A 21,947-nucleotide genomic window follows, 5' to 3' on the forward strand; every position below is an offset into this window, starting at 1 on the left:
GGAGAGATTCAACCTAGAAATAAGGAAGAACTTCCTGACGGTGAGAGCGATCAACCAGTGGAACGGTCTTGCCAGCGGAGGTTGTGAATTCCCCAACTTTGGACATCTTCAAGAGGAGATTGGACTGTCATTTGGCTGGGGTGCTGTAGGATTTTTTGCTTAAGCAGGGGGTTGGACTTGATGACCTGCAAGGTCCCTTTCAACTCTAATAAAATAAAAATATAAAAAATATATATCAATTAGTATATTGGTATATACTTAATATACTATATTGGTTATATAGTTGTCTTATCACTTAAGCCTAGACGAACTTTATACATGGTAAAAAGGAAAAAGAAAGAAAGGAGGAGAAGAAAGGAAAGAGCAAAAAAGAAAAAAAGGGAGAGTAAAGACAGGGAAGGGAAAAGAGTGCTGTTGGTCAACTATTTCTGTTCACTCACATTTGAGCGAACTGTTCTTAAGCACATTTATGCAGTTAGTAAATTCTTGGTTTGCAAATACAGTTATTATACAGTAAGGGACGTTTATTTATAATATATATATGAATATATCCAGAGGTGGTATTTGTTGTCATGTGATCTGCTGGTTATCAATATGATTGACAATATGGCCAAATTATTTAATTTAATTAATTTATTTTAATTTATTTATTTTCAATCAATCAAAACGTACACAATAACAGACATGGTATAAACATAAAACAAAAGCAAGTAGATGTAAGTAAATTCTGCGGGTTGAAGGGGGGAAAAAACAGCTGGAGGGCACCAGCTGTCTCTCCCCAACCTTCAAAACGGCCCCGGGGACAAACGCGATCTGCCCTATTTATTGGCATCCCCCTCCCCGCAAAAGGATAAGACTTCAGCCTAGCTTTTAAAAAAGGCGAGAAACTACAACTCCCGGCAGGCTCTGGGAGACGCGGAGGCCGCTGGGAATTGTAGTCCACACACAAAAATGATAAGAAAAACCAGTGGGCGCCAGGTTGAAGGAGCCAGGAGGCTCTGCTCTACCTGGGGAGGGGGTTTCCAAGGGGCGTGGCTATCCCCGGCCTGGAGGAGGCGTGGTCTAGGCCGCACACCTGGCCAGGTTCCTGCCTCAGCGCGGCGGGCCTCGCCTGGCGGACGAGGAAGGCGGGGAAAAGGAAGAGGCGCGCCTAGCTGGGCTCCTTTCCTCTTTCCCCAGTCCGCGCCGAGCACGAGGAAGGGCGGCCTGGGTGAGGGCTGCCGGGGACGTCCTCTCTTCCTGACGGGCGCCGCGCTTGGAGTGGGGGTCCCTTTTTTGGGGGGGGGCGCAGGAGGAGGAGGAGGAAGGGCGTTTTGGAGAGGGGTCCCGTTTGGGGAGGGGTCCCTGAGGAGGGGCACTTGGATTGGAGCACATTTTGGGGAGGGGTCCCGTTTGGGAAGGGTCACTTGGAGAGGGGTCATTATGGGGAGGAGTCCCTGAGGAGGGGCACTTGGAGTGGGTCTCTTATGGGGAGGGGTCCCATTTGGGAAGGGTCATTATGGGGAGGGGTCCCTGAGGAGGGGCACTTGGAGTGGGTCTCTTATGGGGAGGGGTCCCATTTGGGAAGGGTCATTATGGGGAGGGGTCCCTGAGGAGGGGCACTTGGAGTGGAGCCCTTTTGGGGAGGGGTCCCATTTGGGAAGGGTCACTTGGAGAAGGGTCATTATGGGGAGGGGTCCCTGAGGAGGGGCACTTGGAGTCAAGTCTTATGTATATAAGTCTTCGGAGAGGGGTGGCATAATAATAGTAGTAGTAATAATAATAATAATAATAATAATAATAATAATAATAATAATAATAAAAACAATGTTATATCTATGTATATTACAAATGCGTACATAGGTAGGTAGATAGATAGATAGATAGATTCATTCTATCTATCTATCTATCTATCTATCTATCTATCTATCTATCTAACTCTAACTATCTACATATTTGTAATATATATATAGATATAACGTTGTTTATATACATAAGATGGATACTGATAAGAGAGAAACATTAGGGCAGGGATGGAAGGCATGCTGGTGCGCTTATGCACGCCCCTTACTGACCTCTTAGGAATTGGGTGAGGTCAACAGTGGACAGTCTAAGGGGAAGGTTTTGGGGGTTTGGTGATGAAACCAGAGAGTCAGGAATTCCAGGCATTAACTCGGTTGCTAAAGTTGTGCTGAAGGCAACATACTAGTTGTAACCTCTCTAGACCCAGGATTTAAAGTCTGCTGGTTAAGATATTCTGTTTTGATTAGAAGAGTGGAGGGCTCTTCTCTTAAAGTATTTCTGGACATTTTCTAATGTATTTATGTCCAATGGGCAGTGTGGGTTCCAGACAGATGAGCTGTATGCAAGGATTGATCTGGTGAAAGTTTTGTATGCCCTGGTTAGTAGTGTGATATTGCCGGAGAAGAAGCTATGTAGGATTCGGTTAACAACTCTTGAAGCCTTTCTGGCGATGTAGTTGTAGTGGGCTTTGGCACTATAATAATAATAATAATAATAATAATAATAATAATAATAATAATAATAATAATAATAATAATTTATTAGATTTGTATGCCGCCCCTCTCCGAAGACTCGGGGCAGCTCACAACAGTAATAAAAACAGTATAACAATGGAACAAATCTAATAATAAAAATTATATAAAAAACCCCAACTGTTAAAAACCATACAACACATACATACCAAACATAAAATATAAGAAAGCCTGGGGGAGATGTCTTAGTTCCCCCATGCCTGGCGATATAGGTGGGTCTTGAGTAACTTGCGAAAGACAAGGAGGGTGGGGGCTGTTCTAATCTCCGGGGGGGAGTTGATTCCAGAGGGCCGGGGCCGCCACAGAGAAGGCTCTTCCACTGGGGCCCGCCAACGACATTGTTTGGTCGACGGGACCCGGAGAAGGCCAACTCTGTGGGACCTTATCGGCCGCTGGGATTCGTGCGGTAGAAGGTGGTTCCAGTATTATAGCATTGTTACTATAATTATTACTATTATTAATATTTCTTCCTTTAAAAATGGAGGGCAGGATGACCCTGGTGTGCATTTGCTAACATTGGATCAAGGACATCATTATTATGACTGGTGATTTGCTTTGCCTTTAGTATATATATGTAACCTTACAATCTGTCCTAATTGTTTTGATCACTGGATAAATTCCATATAACAGCGGGAATCGGAATCCGTAATAAACTCCCCTTTTCTTTATTTCTTCTCCAGCGCAGAATGAATGCGCATTGAAATGGCTTCCAAATGCAAGACAAAAACTTTGCAGGTGGTTGATACCGAATATAGTGCGGACGCGGTAGAATGGTGCCCGGTGGAAGGCTGGCACAACATCCTGGCCTGTGGAACCTACCAGTTGAAGAAAACGGAGAGTGAGGTGAGCTACAGACTTCTTCGAGAAGAAGCCGGAGAAAATGGATGAAGTTGTTTTGCATTTACAGTCTTCATAAAGGAGAATATTTGTTGCTCTGGGTTGAATTGAGAGGCTCCTTGGTGCTCTCTGCTGTTGTTTTGCAGATGTTTGTTTACTTACTTACTTACTTACTTACTTACTTACTTACTTACTTACTTACTTACTTACTTATTAGATTTGTATGCCACCCCTCTCTGAAGACTCGGGGCGGCTAACAACAATAAAAAAGACAATGTAACAAATCTAATATTAAAAAATAATCTAAAAAGGCCCAATTTAAGAGACCAATCATACATACAAGCATACCATGTATAAATTCTATAAGCCTAGGGGGAAGGAAAAAAATTTCAGTTCCCCCATGCCTGACGACAGAGGTGGGTTTTAAGGAGCTTGCGAAAGGCAAGGAGGGTGGAGGCAACTCTGATATCTGGGGGGAGCTGGTTTAATGACCCAAGTAGGTAACCTCACCAAGGCTTGGGGTGTGGCGTTTGTTCTCTGTTTGTATACAGTAGCTTCTTTCAGTCTTGGAGGAGCTGTAGTTTTCTCCTTGGTAGAGGCTTGGATAGAGTAGACTAGACTAGACTTGAATTCAATTGGATTGGATTGGATTCTTTATTGGCCAAGGGTGATTGGACACACAAGGAATTTGTCATTGCTGCATATGCTCTCAGTGTACATAAGAGAAAAGGTACATTTGTCAAGAATCAGGAGGTACAAAACTTAATGAGTGTCGTAGGGTACAATCAGAAAACAATATTAATATAAATCGTAAGGATACAAGCAACAAGTTACAGTCATACAGTCGTAAGTGGGAGGAAATGGGTGATAGGAATGATGAGAAGACTAATAGTAATAGTAATGCAGCCTTAGGGATAGTATGACAGTGTTGACGAATGCTGGCTGGGGAATTCTGGGAGTTGAAGTCCAGATATCTTCAAGTTGCCAAGGTTGGGAAACACTGATCTACGGGACCGCCTCTTGCCACATACCTCCCAGAGACCTATAAGAGAACACAGAGTTGGCCTCCTCCAGGTCCCATTGACTAAGCAATGCAGGTAGTTGGGGTCGCAGGGGAGAGCCTTCTCTGTGGCTGCCCCAGCTCTATGGAACCAACTACACCACCACCACCCCCGATGTCTGTACTGCTCTCACCCTACTGGCCTTCCATGAATTGTCCATCTTTCATGGCCAAACTATATGAATGATGTGTATACATATGATTCTGACTGTTTTTATACAATGGGTTTTATTGCGGGGTTTAGTTTTAGATATTATATTCGACTTCTTCTTATTGCTTGTATCTTTTTGTATTGCATTATATTATTTTGTAACCTGCCCTGAGTAGTGGATTGGGCGGCGTACAACTCGAATAAATAAATAAAATAAGTGAAGTAAATATTCTCTTCTATTGGTACAAGCTAGTTGGGCAGATCCTTCGAGCGGTGGTTCCGATCTTCATCAGCATGCTTCTTTGGTTGTATACAATGGGTTGGTTTGAGTTTTGAGTTGTTTTCTGATTTCCTCGACAGCCTGGCCAGAGCGGTATTGAGGACAACAACCCCCCTGTGCGCCTAGGACGTCTCTATCTCTATTCCTTTGAAGATCAAATTTTCACACCGCTGACCGAGATCCAGAGGCTGGAAATGGCGGCTGTATTGGACCTTAAATGGTTGGATGGATTCTTCACCCTTTTCGTTTGCACGTTTTTGCTTCTTTGTGAAATTAGATTAGCTGGGGAAGGGTTGTTTCCTGTGCAGGAAAGATTTGGTCATATTGGATAAAGTTGAGAAGGAGAAGGTCTATCATTGGGTATGTTTATAGCCTTGAGTTATATGTAAAAATAGTTAAGGTGGGAGAAAGATAAATAATATGTTATTTTGCCTTGCTCTTCCTTCTGTAAAAGACTCGGGGCGGCTTATACTCCACTGCATCTTATACTCCAAAAAAATACGGTATTCTTTTCCCTTAAAACCTCTGCTGATGTCTTTGTTATCTCTTCCATGTCAAGGTGCCATGTTCCCATCGCAGGACATCCTGTCTTAGGCATCGCAAATGCCCAGGGTGTGGTCAAGCTGGCCCACTTGATTGGAAACAAGGTAGGTGTCTATACATACCCATACTCATCTCAACCTATTTTGAGATGAAAAATATATATGGAAATTCTTAACTTGTAAATTTAATCAAACTAAAATAGAGAAGATAAGAGAGGAAAAAAGAATTTAAATTTATATTGTAAATAATCACAATCTAATACGCTATTGCTATTAATTTCAAATTTTCAAAGTAATATAACAACAAGCTTATCTCTTTTTCTTTTTATCCCACCTTCTGCCAAATATAAAATTCTGAGTCTTCTTGATTATTTAACCGTCTCGTCATCATGTCGAGCTCGACGCATTCTAAGACTTTCTTAAGTATTTCGGCTTCTTTTGGAATCTCGGTTACCTTCCATTTTTGAGCAAAAGCTATCCTAGCTGCTACTAGTATATGAACTATTAAGTAATATATATATTACTTAATAGTTCATATTAAGTAATATATAAATGTTGTTTGGCGGGCCCCAGAGGAAGAGCCTTCTCTGTGGCGGCCCCAGCCCTCTGGAATCAGCTCCCCCCAGAGATTAGAACGGCCCCCACCCTCCTTGTCTTTCGCAAACTTCTTAAGACCTACCTTAGTCGCCAGGCATGGGGGAGTTAAGTTATTCTTTCCCCCTAGGCCATTACAAGTTATGCATGGTATTTTTGTGTGTACGTTTGGTTTTTTATAATAAGGGTTTTTAGTTGTTTTATCAAATTGGATTGTTATATGTTGTTTTACCATTGTTGTTAGCCGCCCCGAGTCTGCGGAGAGGGGCGGCATACAAATCCAATAAATAATAATAATAAATAATAATAATATATGTCTTTTTTATATTTAATATTTGATATGCCTAATTAAAAAAATGCTGGTGTTTTCTTGATTCCTTGCTGTGTTGTTTCTCTTAACCATTTTTCTATTAAGTTCCAATATTCTTTTGCTTTTCAGCATGTCCACCAAGTATGATAATACTTGGGAATGGACTTTAAACTGGGTGGAGAAGCCCTCGTGGCTTTAGATCTGGGTATCTCACAGATGTGCCAACATGGCTCTACTCATAAATTGGAACTTGGAGGATATGCTGTGCCTCGGACTCTTGATTTAATTTCTGGATGGTGTTTGGAACCCAGATATGTTTTTTTGACCAAAGAAACTTAGGCTCCCCACTGTGATAGTTTCCTAACTGTCCACGTTCCGATCAGTCTCCTTTTCTTTCCAGTAGAAGAGTTGCAAGCTCCAGCCTTTGTGCAGTGTTGACCTGGGAGATGACTGTCTCGCGCTCTCATTGGACTGGTCCACGGGACGAGAGCAGGGGTAAGCGGTTTGAGGGCACAGCCTGCTCTTTCTCCCGCCTTGACAAATTTGGCACGGAGGTAGCAGTGAGAACAGTTAATCCATGGGACAGGTTGCCTCCTGAAGTTGTGGGTGCTCCATCACTGAAGGCATTTAAGAAGAGACTGGATAAACATTTGTCTGAACTGGTGTAGGGTTTCCTGCCAAGGCAGGGGGTTGGGATAGAAGACCTCCAAGGTCCCTTCCAAATATTCTGTATTCTATAATCTATATTCTGTTCTATTCTATTCTAATCTATTCTAATCTATTCTGTTCTATTCTCCTATTCTATTTTATTCTCTATTCTGTTCTTTTCCTATTCTTTTATTCTATTCTATTCCATTCTATTCTATTCTCTTTGATTCTATTCTATTTGATTCTATTCAATTTGATTCTCTATTCTATTCCTACCCTACCCTACCCTACCCTACTATTTTATTCGATTCTAATCGATTCTGTTCTATTCTCCTATTATATTCGATTCTATTCTCTATTCTATTCCTACCCTACTCTACTCTATTTGATTCGATTCTAATCGATTTTGTTCTATTCTCCTATTCTATTCTATTTGATTCTATTCTCTATTCTATTCTGTTCTTTTCCTATTCTATTCTTCTATTCCATTTGATTCGATTCTATTTGATTCTATTCAATTCTCCTCTCTATTCTATTCCTACCCCATCCCACTCTATTCTATTCTATTCTATTCTGCAGCAGCCACCCCCTGCGACTGGTCAGCAGTGATTCCAAAGGGAGAGTCAGCTTGCTGTCGGTGGACGAATCCGGTTCCTCGGTGGACGTCTTGGACCAATGGAAGGGACATGACTTTGAAGCCTGGATCGCTGCGTTTGACTACTGGAACCCTCATGTAGTGTACTCAGGTGTGCCATCACTCACCTTGCAATTGGCAAAGAGTCTCCAGGAAGCCAGGAATAGGTTTTATTGGGCAAATTGCCCAAAGTCCCTTAGATAATAAGATGGATAGTTCAGGAATTAGATAAATTACGTGGCATGCGTGAAAACCTTCCTGCAGGCTATCAGTGAAGCTTGAAACTGCGAAGTATTTATTTATTTATTTATTTATTGGATTTGTATGCCGCCCCTCTCTGGAGACTCGGGGCGGCTAACAGCGACAATAAAACAGTGTACAATAGTAATCTGATATTAGAAATGATTAAAAATCCATTAATATAAAAACCAAACATACATACATACATACCATGCATAAAATTGTAAAGGCCTAGGGGGAAAGAGGATCTCAATTCCCCCATGCCTGACGGCAGAGGTGGGTTTTAAGTTGCTTACGAAAGGCAAGGAGGGTGGGGGCAATTCTAATCTCTGGGGGGAGTTGGTTCCAGAGGGCCGGGGCTGCCACAGAGAAGGCTCTTCCCCTGGGTCCCACCAAACGACATTGTTTGGTTGACGGGACCTGGAGAAGACCCACTCTGTGGGACCTAACTGGTCGCTGGGATTTGTGCAGCAGAAGGCGGTCCCGGAGATAATCTGGTCCGGTGCCATGAAGGGCTTTATAGGTCATAACCAACACTTTGAATTGTGACCAGAAACTGATCGGCAACCAATTATGTCCTGCCTTTTAGAAGAGAATGATAATAATCTGCTTTCGTCTTTCTAAAGACAATGGAATCACGTTAGCAACTCATTTTCCTTGGCCGTCTTGTCTTCCTGAATTCAGGTGGAGATGACTGCAAACTACAGGGCTGGGATACTCGGGGCAGCTCAAGGGTTCCCCTGTTCACCAGTGAGCAGTAAGTAGTAAAATCTCTGAAAGGAACCCCTTGCTCCTGTCATGCGCAGAAATGGGCTCCTCCCTGTTTCATAGTTACTACCGGTTCCATACAAATGGGTTCTATGGTACCGGCAGTAAATTGGTGGCCTGGGCCGCGGCAATCGGCAGTGACCCAGGCTTGCCACGTCCCCAAAGCAATTCTCTTGGTGGAGCCATAGGTTGATTTTTGCTTCCACGCATGCACATAAGCTGTGTGTTTAGCACTACGCATGGCACGCGCATGATGTGCCCCGTGCAATGCGCTATTGAGCAAACTGGCAGTGAAGAAAACTGGAACCCACCCTGTTCTTGCGCCAGGAAAGCAGGAGGTGTGGTTGGGTGGGTCGAACAGTCTTCTTTTTTGATGTGGGTTTCATTTCAGGCATTCTATGGGGGTCTGCAGTATTCAAAGTCACCCGCTGCGGGAAAATCTGCTAGCGACGGGCAGGTGAGTCGCTGAAGTATGTTAAGTCATTTTTTAGGGAGTTCTCTTTTAAATTTCACATGGGTGTACAAGAAGGCTCTCTACATGGGGCTACCTTCAAGGAATGTTTGGAGACTGCAGTTATTTATTTATTTATTTATTTATTTATTTATTTATTTATTTATTTATTTATTTATTTATTTATTTATTTATTTATTTATTTATTTATTTATTTATTTATTTATTTATTTACTTCTTTCCTTCCTTCCTTCCTTCCTTCCTTTCTTTTGTATGCCGCCCCTCTCCGTAGACTTGGGGCGGATAACAACAGTAATAGACAGCATGTAACAAATCTAATGTTTAAAATAATTTAAAAACCCTTATTAAAACCAAACATACAAACATACCATGCATAAATTGTACAGGCCTACAGGGAAAAAGAGTAGTTCAGTTCCCCCAAGCCTGACGACAGAGGTGGGTTTTAATGAGCTTACGAAAGGAGGGTGGGGGCAATTCTGATCTCCAGGGGGAGCAGGTTCCAGAGGGTCGGGGCCGCCACAGAGAAGGCTTTTCCCCTGGGTCCCGCCAGACGACATTGTTTAGTTGACGGGACGCGAAGAAGACCGACTCTGTGGGACCTAAGCGGTTGCTGGGATTCATGCGGCAGAAGGCGGACACGGATGTATTCTGGACCGGTGCCATGAAGGGCTTTATAGGTCATAACCAACACTTTGAATTGTGACCGGAAACTGATCGGCATCCAATGCAGACGGCGGAGTGTTGGTGTGACATGGGCATACCTAGGGAAGCCCATGCAGATTGCAGCTGCATTCTCCATGATCTGAAGTTTCCGAACACTTTTCAAAGGTAGCCCCATGTAGAGTTAGTCCAAAACGCAGCCATGCGAGCATTCATGGGCCTTCCGTGGTATACCCATGTGTCACCATCGGTCCATGAACTGCTTTGGTCTCCGAACGCAGGAGCAGCTGCACAGACACAAGAGGAGATCTTGATCACGGCTGAGAGTAATAGAGATTTCTGCAACAGGCTTAAAAGGAGAAAAAAAGGACCTCTTTTTTTTACAAGAGCTACAGTCTCTCATAAAAACAGTTTATTATTTTTTTTATTTATTAATCAAATTTGTATGCCGCCCCTCTCCGTAGATTCGGGGCGGCTAACAACAGTAATAAAACAATATAAACAAATCTAATATTTAAGTTAATTTTAAAAGGCTGGGCTTCTTCAAGGAAGCAAGATGTTGGTTGAGAGAAAACTCTGGTGGGAGTGTGCTTTGCAGGAGTTATCGTTCGTGGTTTAACAGAGAAAAAGAAACAGATCCAGAGTTTTCTCTAAACCAACATCTTGCTTCCTTGGAGAAACCCAGCCTTTGGACAACTGTTTTATGGGAGACTGTAGCTCTTTCAAAAAAAGACTGAGTACCTTTGCTTCAGCCCAGTCTGGAGACATTATTTACAAACCTTGAGGGTTGTGGGGACATTCATTATCGGCCTTGAAGATAACCCAAGGCAATAAAAAAACATTCTTTTGCCGTAATTGCAGCCCTCAGCCAATTTGTTAGAGTATATTTGGGTGTTTCGGAAACTCCAGTCTGCGTGTTTGGTTTTGACTTTAATTACTGCTCAGCTGTCACGCCAGGCAGAACAACATGCACCCCAAGGACCCTGCAATGGTGATAAATACGATTTAGTGCCGTTGTGGTCAGCCAAATGAATTGTGGGGCGGTGGGTGAGAAAGCAGCTGTGGATGCGATGAAGGCTCCATGGCTTTGAGAAAGGAGAAAGATGTTTCGGTGATGTTTCTGCAGCTACGACGAACACGTCCTTCTATGGGACATCCGGAAGATGAAGCAGCCCCTGGCGGATACCCACGTACAAGGCGGTGTCTGGCGCTTGAAATGGCACCCGTTCCAGGAGCAGTGGCTGCTGGCTGCTTGCATGCACAACGGTTTTGTAATCCTCAATTGTCAAAAGGGTTTAGGTGAGTTGTTTCGATTCAAGGAACCCTGGTCTCTACTGACTGCAGCTGTAGGTGACTGCAGTTTCCAAATATACTACTCAGAAAAATAAAGGGAACACTCGAAAGAACCCATCCTAGATCTGAATGAATGAAATATTCTCATTGAATACTTTTGTTGTGTGCAAAGTTGAACGTGCTGACAACATAATGAAATTGTCAATCAGTGTTGCTTCCTAAGTGGACAGTTTGATTCCACAGAAGTTTGATTGACTTGGAGTCATATTCTGTTGTTTAAGGGTTCCCCCTTTTTTTTTTGAGCAGTATGCCAAGTCTTTGGCTTAGGACCAGGGGTCAACCCCAAAATTTCTGTCGCTAAATGAATCTTGGAAGTGAGTTTGGCCTCCTTTTACAAACTTCTTTTGCCACAGCAAAGTGAATGCCTGCCGTTGTTAAGCTAGGTTTTAAAAAAGTTTTTGTTTTATTTTTCCACATCATGTTCATACAAATATCATATACCTTACATATTTCTCAAGAGCATTCATAATTACATATTTAATAACAAAAACAACAGAGTTGGAAGGGACCTTGGAGGTCTTCTAGTCCAATCCCCTGCTTAGGCAGGAAACCTTACACTACTAGGGGAAGGGAATATCTCAATTCCCACATGCCTGACGACAGAGGTGGGTTTTAAGGAGCTTACGAAAGGAGGGTGGGGGCAACTCTGATATCTGGGGGGGAGTTGGTTCCAGAGGGCCGGGGCCGCCATAGAGAAGGCTCTTCCCCTGGGTCCCGCCAAACGACATTGCTTAGTCGACAGGACCCGGAGAAGGCCAACTCTGTGGGACCTAACTGGTCGCTGGGATTCGTGCGGCAGAAAGTGGTCCCGGAGATATTCTGGTCCGATGCCACGAAGGGCTTTATAGGTCATAACCAACACTTTGAATTGTGACCGGAAACTGATCGGCAACCAATGCAGACTGCGGAGTGTTGTGAATGCCCCAACACTGGACGTTTTGAAGAACATGTTGGATAACCATTTGTCTCGTGTAGGGTTTCCTGCCTAAGCAGGGGGTTGAACATATTTATTTATCAGATTTGTATGCTGCCCCTCTCCGCAGACTCGGGGCGGCTAACAGCAATAATAATACAATGTAAACAAATCTAATATTTAAGTTAATTTAAAAAACCCCAATTTAGAAACCAATCATACACACTGTACTAGCATACCATGCATAAATTGTATAAGCCTAGGGGGAAGGGAATATCTCAATTCCCCCATGCCTGACGACAGAGGTGGATTTTAAGGAGCTTACGAAAGGTAAGGAGAGTGGGGGCAACTCTGTTATCTGGGGGGAGTTGGTTCCAAAGGGTCGGGGCTGCCACAGAGAAGGCTCTTCCCCTGGGTCCCGCCAAACGACACTGTTTAGTTGACGGGACCCGGAGAAGGCCAACTCTGTGGGATATATTTATATATTTATATATATATTTCCCTCACCTCATTTACCCGAATAAGGAATTATCACTATGCCCAAGTGCCAACAGCCCTTTCTCTTCTCTCCTCCTGTTAGAAGAAGAGAACCAAGAGAAATGCACCATCCTTTCATCCTACGCCTTGCACAATTCCTTGGCTTACGGAGCCGATTGGTCCAGGCTGCCCGTGAGCCATACTCTGGAGCCGTCTCCGGCCACGCTGACAACTCAGGAGGGCCACCAAAGAGCCAGCTGGGAGGGCCCGAAAGGGCAGAACTTCAAGATCATCTACGAATCCCCCACAGCTACCTTCGATGTGCTGCTCGAGGAGGAAGAGACTCAACCTCCATGCCAAGCGGAAGGTACCGTGGCCCCACAGGGGCCTTCTGGGGACGGAAGAGCTCCGGATACCAAAGCAAATGGGGATGTCCCAGCAGCCAAAGACCAAAGAGAAGAAACCAGCCTCTTAGCAACGTGTTCCTTTTACGACAACGTTCTACACGTTTGGAAGTGGGAGGTCAGCCGGAGTTCCCCTCTGGCTTAAACCCACTGCCCAGTGCGGATGTAGTTCTGCCATATATATATACAGTGCTACCTCTACTTATGAACTTTAATTCGTTCCATGACCAGGTTCTTAAGTAGAAAGGTTTGTAAGAAGCAGCAATTTGTCCCATAGGAATCGATGTAAAGGCAAATAATGCGTGCAATTGGGGAAACCACAGGGAGGGTGGAGGAGGCCGTTTCCTCCCAGGAGATTCCTAGAAAGACCCCTTGGAGGCTTCTACCCACCTTTTATGGTCCTGTTTCCTCTCAGGTGATTCCTAGAGAGGCCCCACTGAGGCTTCTCCCTGCCTTTTCTGGCCGTTTCCTCCCAGGAGATTCCTAGAGAGGCCCCACAGAGGCTCCTCCCTGCCCTTTCCAGCCGTTTCCTCCCAGGAGATTCCTAGAGAGGCCCCACAGAGGCTTTTCATTGTCTTTTTAGGCCGTTTCCTCCCAGGAGATTCCTAGAGAGGCCCCACGGAGGCTTCTCTCTGTCTTTTCCGGTTACAGTTTCGGAGGCTCGGGTTTGTAAGTGGAAAATGGTTCTTGAGAAGAGGCAAAAAAATCTTATCTAGAAAAGTTTGTAAGTAGAGGTGTTCTTAGGTAGAGGTACCACTGTATTCTGCCTCCCTCCCCTTTTCTATCTGCAGGGGGAGAAACACGTTGGATGGATGACTTTGGGCAGAAGGGAATATTTTGTAGCTCAGAGCTGAACCTGTCCTTGGGTCTCTCTCTGAACTTTTGTCGTTTACTTGCAGACGTTTCATTACCAAACTAGGTAACATTATCAGAGCTAGAAGGGAGTATGAATAGGAAGGAAGGAAGAGGAACTGTAGGGTTCTTGGGACTTTTGTGAGCTGGGTTGTTTTTCTTCTGGATGTTTTATGACTCAACTCTGTAACATCATCAGTGCTAATGAGTGTGGTGTTTGCTCAGTTTACATACAGTAGCTCCTTTCTGTCTCTGCGGAGGTGTGGTTTTCTCCTCTTTAGTTCCTTTTCTCCTTCTCCACCTGGTGTGAATTCCTGTTTATTTAGATCAGTGTTTCCCAACCTTGGCAACTTGAAGATATCTGGACTTCAACTCCCAGAATTCCCCAGCCAGCGAATGCTGGCTGAGGAATTCTTGGGAGTTGAAGTCCAGATATCTTCAAGTTGCCAAGGTTGGGAAACACTGATTTAGATATTGGATGCTGGGTGCTAGTTGAATATAAACAGGAAGATTATTTGGCACTTGTTTGGTAATGAAACACCTGCAAAAAAATCATCAAGTTCAGACAGCATCAAGGACCCGGCTGTTCAATTCCGAGCTGTCAATATCCTTTCCTGTCAATACTTTTTAATATTACTGCTGGGAGCCTCTAGTAGCCAGCGACTTTTTGAAGGCTCAAGGTTGTTTACTGGGTTCTTTTCAACAGCTTTTTTTTTTTGGTACTGCAGAAATGAGATGGTTCAGGTTCCCTAATTTCTTGTTAATTTCACTTCCCCCCCTAAGATTTGATTCTTGCGACATTCTCAAACACCAGCTTTAACATGGGGATGCCATTTGGATCACCTCCCTCCCACCCCAAATAAATAGAGAACCTGAAGGTCTATTACAAACTTGGGCAAGAGGCTGAAATTAAAAACTGCAACCAGTGATAATCACAAAGATTATCATCTTCTTGAAATCCAAGCACAAGCTCTTTTGTGGCATAGAATAGGCTCATCAGAGCATATTTATAACCCGAGGTTTTACAAATTATGGCATTTTCATATAAACAGGCTCACTGGCATTGTAAAGCACCTTTTCAACGAAAATATATTTTTGATCTTTTTTTTTTTACAATAAAATGTCTTGTAAGATCCATGGTCCTCTTTATTGAAAGCTATTTTGATGGGGATGTTAAAAGTTACCAGTGTCAAAGCTTCCGTCAAAAACTACTTTGGATTGGGCCATGTTTGCCATGAGGAAAATGGCCGTTTTATATAATAAAGAACGTATCCAGCGAAGCTTAAATCTGTTTTGAAAGCAGGGTATGAAGGAAGTAACAGTCATACAGTAACAGTAGGAAGTAACAGTCATACAGTCAACAGGCAAGAATATCTTCGAGCGGACTAAGTATTGTAAAACTGAAGGCAGGTGTTGGTAAAAAGAGTTTCCAATAAGAATTTCTAGAATTGCAGTTGCTAGGGAGTGCCTATGCAAGGGATTGCTAGTTTTAAACAATACAAACTCAAAGTAAACTGCTCTAAACTTGACTGTAGAAAAAGCAACCGAGTAGTTAATACCTGGAATTCACTACCTGACTGTGGTTTCTTCACCAAACTCTCAAAACGTTATCCATAAGACTATCCACAATTGATCTCACCGGATTCCCAAGAGGTCAGTAAGGGGCGTGTGTAAGTGCACTGGCCTCCCTACTGTCCCGATCCTAATGTTTCTCTTATTAGTACCCATATCATGTATATAAACAGTGTTATATCTATATACAGTGGTCCCTTGACATTTGTGGGGGGATACGTTCCAAGACCACCTGCGAAAGTCAAATTTCTGCGAAGTACAGATGCTCCCTTCCTTCCGTTCTTCTTCCCCCTCCCTCCATTCCTGGTTTTACTTACCCCCAGAACCCGCAGGGGCAACAGGGCAGCAAGCTGGGGCTTTGTTGCACTCTAAGGCACAGGTGGTGGCAGCAGAGGCTGGAATGGAGGCTGCGCATCTCAGCTGCTTGGCTGCTCACGTGTTCCTGCTACTGCCGCCGATGCTGACCCTCAACTATGTGGCGGCCCACAGGACCCCTGCCACCGCCGTAGATCTTGCTGCTGCTGGGCCTCAGCTGTCTGGTGGCCCATGTGCTGTCGGCGGCGGCGGCAACAGAAAGCACAATCTGGGCAGCGGCGGCCAACATAAGACACGTGGGCCACCAGACAGCTGAGAGGCCCAACGGCAGCAAGATCTGCAGCAGCGGTCCCGTGAACTCCCAAACAGCTGAGGGGCCCAGCGGCGGCGGCTGGGGATGCTTGGGCTGCCACACAGCTGAGGGGCCCAGCGGCGGCAAAATTGGTGGCGGCGGCAGTAGCAGGAACACGAAAGTCAAGGGACCACTGTATACTACCAATAAGTATTTGACAAACAAACAAATAAATAAAAAAGTTAAGAACCAAGTCAGGTTTAAGAATTGTAGGTCATTCCCTGAGCATAGGAATCCCTGTATTTTTTATTTTTGTGAAAAAGGATTGTTTCATTTTTTTTTAGTTTAAATCCAAGCTGCACAGAAAACAGGAGCTCTTCCTCCCCACTACCATGGAGAACCCAAACTCCATTAAAACTTCACAGGCAGAATCCCCATCCTTTTAGTAACCTGCATTTCCCAACCCTTCTCTTCGGAGGCATTTTTTTTCCTTTGAACAAAAACCAACAACTCCACAAGAAAAACAAATATATTGATGGCTTTTTCAAACACAAGTTTCGGAACAGAAACATCAACATTTCCCAAGCAGGGAGGTAGATCTGCATTCTCTTCATTCTTAACCCCCCATCCAAATTATCATGTCCCTTTTCTGAGAAGTCTTCCCTTGTCTTCCCTTCTTTCAGGATATTGTGGTCTTTCCCCCTTTTTTTCCAAGAAAATGTCTTTTCCCTCCCCCTTCTTCCAGGAAATTGTGTCTTTTCTTCCAGGAAGTTGTATCTTTCCCCCTCTGCTTTCAATACATCTCCCCCCCCCCCCGGTTTTCAATCCTATTTCCAAGAAGTTGCAGGCCCTGGGGGAAAATTTGTGTCCCCTGTATGTGTGTGTTTTCCTTCTTTCTTCCTTTTCCTTCTTTCTTTCCTTTTTCTTTTCCTTCTTTTTCCTTCCGTCCTTTCTTTTTCTTTTGTTCGTTCTTTTTTCTTCCTTTCCTTCCCCCAGCTAGCGCACGAAGTTCTTGGGGAAGAGGCAGAAAAGCTTCCCCTCCTGGCTGGGTTCGAAGCCGTACTTCTCCAGGGCCTCCGGGTCGAAGGTGCCCGCCTTGACGTCCTTCTCGATGAGGGGCGCGGCGTACCGCTGGAAGAGAGTGCGGGCGGTCAGGGGCGGCTCGCTGCCGGCGGGCGCCCGGTAGGAGACGTAAGGCTTGAGCTTGAAGCCCGTCAGGTCCGGCACCATCAGTATCGGTACCTGGTCCTTCACCAGGCGGAATTTGCGGCTCGACGTGATCGGGCCGAAGACTTTGCAGCCGCGGCTTTTGAAGAAGGTCCGTGGGCCCCGCTTGCTTGTCCATTCCGCCATGCGGTCGGCTCCGCGGACCAAGCCTCGCGTCACCTCGCTCAGGAGACCCATGGCGAACTACTGCGACGACGCTCAGGCCCTGACCTCCGCAACATCACCACTTGCGATTGGGTCGTCCATGACGGTCCACCAATCCGCCTCTCCCATGCTCAAAGTTCCTTTGGGATAGGGTCGGATTTTAACCAATCGGATCCAAAAGGCCGGGTTTTGGCCGGCCGTTTACGATTGGGTCGTGTCCAAGACGTTCCACCAATCCGCCTCTCCCATGCTCAAAGTCCCGTTCGGATAGGGCATGGTTTTACCCAATCGGATCCGAGAGACCAGTAGTCACGCCCACTGCGGGGAACGTCTCTTGATTGGAGGTTGGTTCGGGATTCCTCCTGCTCGGCGGGGGAAGCCCCTGAGCAAAGAGCTACGAAAAAGTGAAGAGAGATGCAGCTGCTGGGAATGGAGGTGTTTTTATTTATTAAAACTTTATTAATCAATTTATCTTTATTGTAGCCCGTTTATAATCCGCAGCCACCCTCATACGGTACCCCTCCGAAGGGACTTCAACAATCGGGCTACTACTGGGGGAGGAATGATGAACAATTCTAGTCATACTTAAAATAGCCCACATTGGGAGGAACAGCACAACAACCCTGCGAAGTCGACCAGCTTTGGAAACTGAAAGTTTCAACAGTAGAATTTTTCAAGAAGAGATTGCACAACCTATATATAGGTATAGTTTCCCGCCTGAAGAGGGGTTGGACTAGAATGAGATGACCTCAAAGGTCATTTCCAGCACTGTTGTTCTATTTCTATTATTATTTCTATTTCTAAATAGAATAGAATAGAATAGAATTCTTTATTGAACAAGTGTGACTGAAAACAAAGAAATTTGTCTGGTGCCTATGCTCTCAGTGCATATAAAAAGACAAGACACAAGTTCATCAAGAATCATTTATTTTATTTATTTATTTTGTCCAATACACAATGAGGGTTTTAGTGGGTATATATATATATATATATATATATATATATATATATATATATATATATATATATATATATATACCCACTAAAACCCTCATCTATATAGATAGATAGATAGATAGATAGATAGATAGATATAGAGATAGAGATAGAGATATAGATATATAGATAGAGATAGAGATATAGATATATAGATATATACATACATACATACATACATACATACATACATACATACATAGTAAAATAGATGATGAAGGTTATAGAGGAGATACTCATAGTAAAATGTATCTAAGAAAGAATAGAAAAGAAGGTATAGTAATAAAGCATGTCAATGAAAGAATAGAAGAAGAGATATAGGAATAGAAGAAAGGTATAGGACATTTAGGAGAGCAATAGGACAGGGGACGGAAGGCACTCTAGTGCACTTGTACTCGCCCCTTACTGACCTCTTAAGAATCTGGATAGGTCAACCGTGGATAATCTAAGGGTAAAGTGTTGGGGGTTTGGGGATGACACTATGGAGTCCGGCAATGAGTTCCATGCTTCGACAACTCGGTTACTGAAGTCATATTTTTTACAGTCAAGTTTGGAGCGGTTAATAATAATAATAATAATAATTTATTAGATTTGTATGCCGCCCCTCTCCGAAGGTTTAAATCTGTTGTGTGCTCTTGTGTTGTTGTGGTTGAAGCTGAAGTAGAACACTTAATTATTGCCATAGGGTTCAAATAAGCAATCAGGAAACAATATTAATATAAATCGTAAGGTTACAACAAGTTATAGTCATAGAGTCCTAAGTGGGAGGAGAAGACTAATAGTAATACTAGTGCAGCCTTAGTGCATAGCTTGACAGTGTTGAAGGAATTATTTGTTTAGCAGAGTGATGTTTGTATTGTGTTCCACTCTTAATTGTCCCAGATTCTGGGCGTCGCCCCGTCCCCTGAGCCTGCCCTTCTCCTCCCTTCCTTTAATTGGCCCCTCCAGGCCGCCCTGCAGGCGAGGAGGCCGAACCACCCGGGCAGGCAGGAAGGGAGCGGCGCGAGGGCAACGCCTGGCAGAAGGCGACACTCCAGGGCATCCCCGACGGGCGGAAGTGACGTATGGGAGGGGGGCGGGGCGTGGGAAGTTTTCCCCCGCCCCGCCCCCAAGAATGACCCTTAACCCCTGGCGGCGCCCTCCGCTGGGCAGCCGTTACCAGCGCCGCCGCCGCCCCCTTCCTCCCTTCTCCCTCCTCCGTCCCGGCCATGGAGGACGAGGAAGACTCGCCCCCGTCGTCCTCCGACCCCCAGGTAGGGTCGCCTCTCCGCGCCCGGGGGCTCCCCACAAAGCCCTGGGACGCCGGGACTACAACTCCCAGCGTTCCCAGCCAGGAGTACAACGGGGTCCTCTCCGCCAGGAAGGCTGGGTTGGGGAGGGGGACTACAACTCCCAGCGTTCCCAGCTGAGATTGGGGGGGTCCTCTCTGCCAGGAATGCTGGGTTGGGGAGGGGGACTCCCAGCATTCCCAGCCCTGTGGTGGAGGGGTGTCTCCTGAATGAGCAGGGGGTTGGACTAGAAGACCTCTCAGGCTCCCTTCTAAACTCTACTCTTCTAGCCTTTATTGGTCGCTTAATGGTGGCTTGTTCTTTTGAAGTTTTTAAGTTGTGTGTGGTAATGGTTTGAGACGGTTCATGGAGGGAAACAATGGGGACTACAACTCCTAGCATGCCCAGCCGGGGAGGAGGCATAAAGAGGGGTTCTCTCTCTGCCAAGAAGGCTGGGTTGGGGAGGGGGACTACAACTCCCAGCGTTCCCACCACTGAGGTGGAGGGATAGACGGGGGAGGTGTCTCCTGAATGATCGGGGGGTTAGACTAGAAGACCTCTCAGGGTCCCTTCTAAACTCTACTCTTCTGTATTCTAACCTTTATTGGTCATTTAATGGTGGCTTGCTCTCTTGAAGTTTTTAAATTGTATGTGCTAATGGCTTTGGGAGGGTCAGTAAAATGAAGGGAAACAATGGGGACCACAACTCCCAGCATCCCCAGCCGGGGAGATTGTGGGGGAGGTACTGCCGGGGTCCTCTCTGCCAGGAAGGCTAAATTGGGGTGGGGGAAGCCAAAGGGTTGGGATTACAACTCCCACCATCCCCAGCCTTGGGGGATGATGGGATATGTGGGGGTGGGTGTTCTGAATGAGCAGGGGGCTGGACTAGATGTCCTCCAGAGTCCCTTCTAAACTGACCCTCTCACATGTTTTCCAATCTTTATTGGTCGTTTAATGGTGGCTTGCTCTTTTGAAATTTGTAAGTGGTGTGCGGTAGTTTGGGACGTCCATAAAAGGGAGAGAAACAATGGGGACTACAACTCCCAGCACCCCCAGCCAGGGACATGGGAGGAAGGCGAGTACAGTAGGGTTCTCTGCACCAGGGAGGCTGAGTTGGGGAGGGGGAAGCTCTTCCAAAGTGTTGAAACTACAACTCCCATTGTACCCAGCCCTGAGAGATGATGGGCGGGGGATCTCCTGAATGTGCAGGAGGTTGGACTAGAAGACCTCTGAGGGTCCCTTTTTACTCTCTCCTCTTCTGTCGTCCCCCCCCCATTCTAACCTTTATTGGTAGTTTAATGGTGGCTTTTGAAGTTGTGCTGTGATAATGGATTTGGGACTGTCAATAAAATGGAGGAAAACAATGGGCACTACAATTCCCAGCATCCCCAGCCGGGGAGAGGAGGGGGATACAGTTGGGGGTCCTCTCTGCCAGGAAGGCTGGGTTGATGTAATAACTGCACTTTTACAGCTTTTTCAAAGCATTTCCAGATCTATTTCTATATCTTTATTTTAACCTTGGTTAGAAGTTTTTAAGTTGGATGTTGGTAATGGTTTGGGACTGTCCATAAAAATTAGGGGGAGCGACAATGGGACTACAACTCCTATGATTCCCAGCTGGAGCAGCATCCCATCAATTTCAGCCTTTATCGCTTTTGCGGTTTTTGAATCCTTCAATCCCAGTTCCAACAAACACGGTTAACATCCAAATCTCCCATCGCACTTTCCCATCCTCTTTTAACTTCCTGCGCTTATCAATTTTCAATGTCTGGTTTTCTTTCCACCTATATTTTAACATTTGTGTCGGTCTTTCATTAGCGGTTTGGTTTTTTTTTTAAAAAAAAGTTTTGAAGTGTTGCAATGGGTAAATTTAAAATTTAATTTTAAAATTTCAAATTGTAAATTTAAAAAAGAGAGGAGGGACACACCTCCTTCTGCAAAGATATGTGTTGTTAATGATTGTGTATGTTGATTGGCCTGATTTGATTGTGTTTATTTGTCGTGGAGAAAAAGAAAAAAAATACTGGTGGTCCTTGACTTTATGACCACAATTGAGGCTGAAAATTATGTTACTGAGTTGGAAAAATTCATTTTGCCCTATTGTACAACTTTTCATGCCAAGGGAAGAAAATTCCCTTGGCTATCCGCCCTTGTTTGAATTATAAAAGTCTTGGTCAGCCGTGAAATGATAACAGTTTAAATTGACTCATGCGACTCGGTCAGAACCGTGACTGGGTGTGACAGGTTAAAGTTACAAAATCAACAAAGCTGAAATTTCTAAGTTCTCTTTTTGGAGAGAATAAGACGCTTGTCGTGTGCATCAGTTTGTCAACAGAAGTAAAGATGAAGTTTTGCTTGGCTGATTTTTTTGCCATTGTTTAACTCAGTGTTTCCCAACCTGGGC

At 44.7% G+C, this 21,947-nt stretch overlaps 3 protein-coding genes across 5 annotated transcripts in view; 2 read left to right on the top strand and 1 right to left on the bottom strand.

The window, feature by feature from the left end:
- Positions 1-1,024: 1,024 nt before the first annotated feature.
- Positions 1,025-14,864, top strand: DPH7 (diphthamide biosynthesis 7). Of its 3 annotated transcripts, XR_011559680.1 has the most exons (11): positions 1,026-1,210; positions 3,215-3,377; positions 4,943-5,082; positions 5,422-5,509; positions 6,712-6,803; positions 7,536-7,702; positions 8,515-8,587; positions 8,990-9,055; positions 10,857-11,029; positions 12,577-13,292; positions 13,354-14,864. XR_011559680.1 is itself a non-coding variant. In XM_070758527.1 (10 exons), exons 2-10 carry the CDS (start codon positions 3,225-3,227, stop codon positions 13,020-13,022), a joined length of 1,395 nt encoding a protein of 464 aa, XP_070614628.1. In that variant the 5' UTR covers positions 1,025-1,210; positions 3,215-3,224; the 3' UTR covers positions 13,023-14,864. The 3 variants fall into 3 exon arrangements, 2 of the variants coding, with proteins under 2 accessions (XP_070614628.1, XP_070614629.1); XM_070758527.1 differs by having other exon boundaries at positions 1,025-1,210; positions 12,580-14,864; XM_070758528.1 differs by having other exon boundaries at positions 12,577-14,864.
- Positions 14,865-16,162: 1,298 nt separating this feature from the next.
- Positions 16,163-17,374, bottom strand: MRPL41 (mitochondrial ribosomal protein L41). The gene has a single exon (XM_070758189.1). The coding sequence runs from the start codon at positions 17,310-17,312 to the stop codon at positions 16,905-16,907; it is 408 nt and encodes a 135-aa protein (XP_070614290.1). The 5' UTR covers positions 17,313-17,374; the 3' UTR covers positions 16,163-16,904.
- A 2,010-nt stretch (positions 17,375-19,384) lies between these two features.
- The window catches only part of PNPLA7 (patatin like phospholipase domain containing 7), a 70,890-nt gene continuing 68,327 nt past the window's right edge, over positions 19,385-21,947 (top strand). Inside the window, exon 1 of the mRNA XM_070759554.1 lies at positions 19,385-19,528. Coding sequence (XP_070615655.1) covers positions 19,484-19,528 — 45 coding nt within the window. The 5' untranslated portion in view covers positions 19,385-19,483. The remainder of the gene's footprint in view (positions 19,529-21,947) is intronic.

This window comes from Erythrolamprus reginae, chromosome 8, assembly GCF_031021105.1.
Source record: "Erythrolamprus reginae isolate rEryReg1 chromosome 8, rEryReg1.hap1, whole genome shotgun sequence".
Taxonomy (NCBI): Eukaryota; Metazoa; Chordata; class Lepidosauria; order Squamata; family Dipsadidae; genus Erythrolamprus; species Erythrolamprus reginae.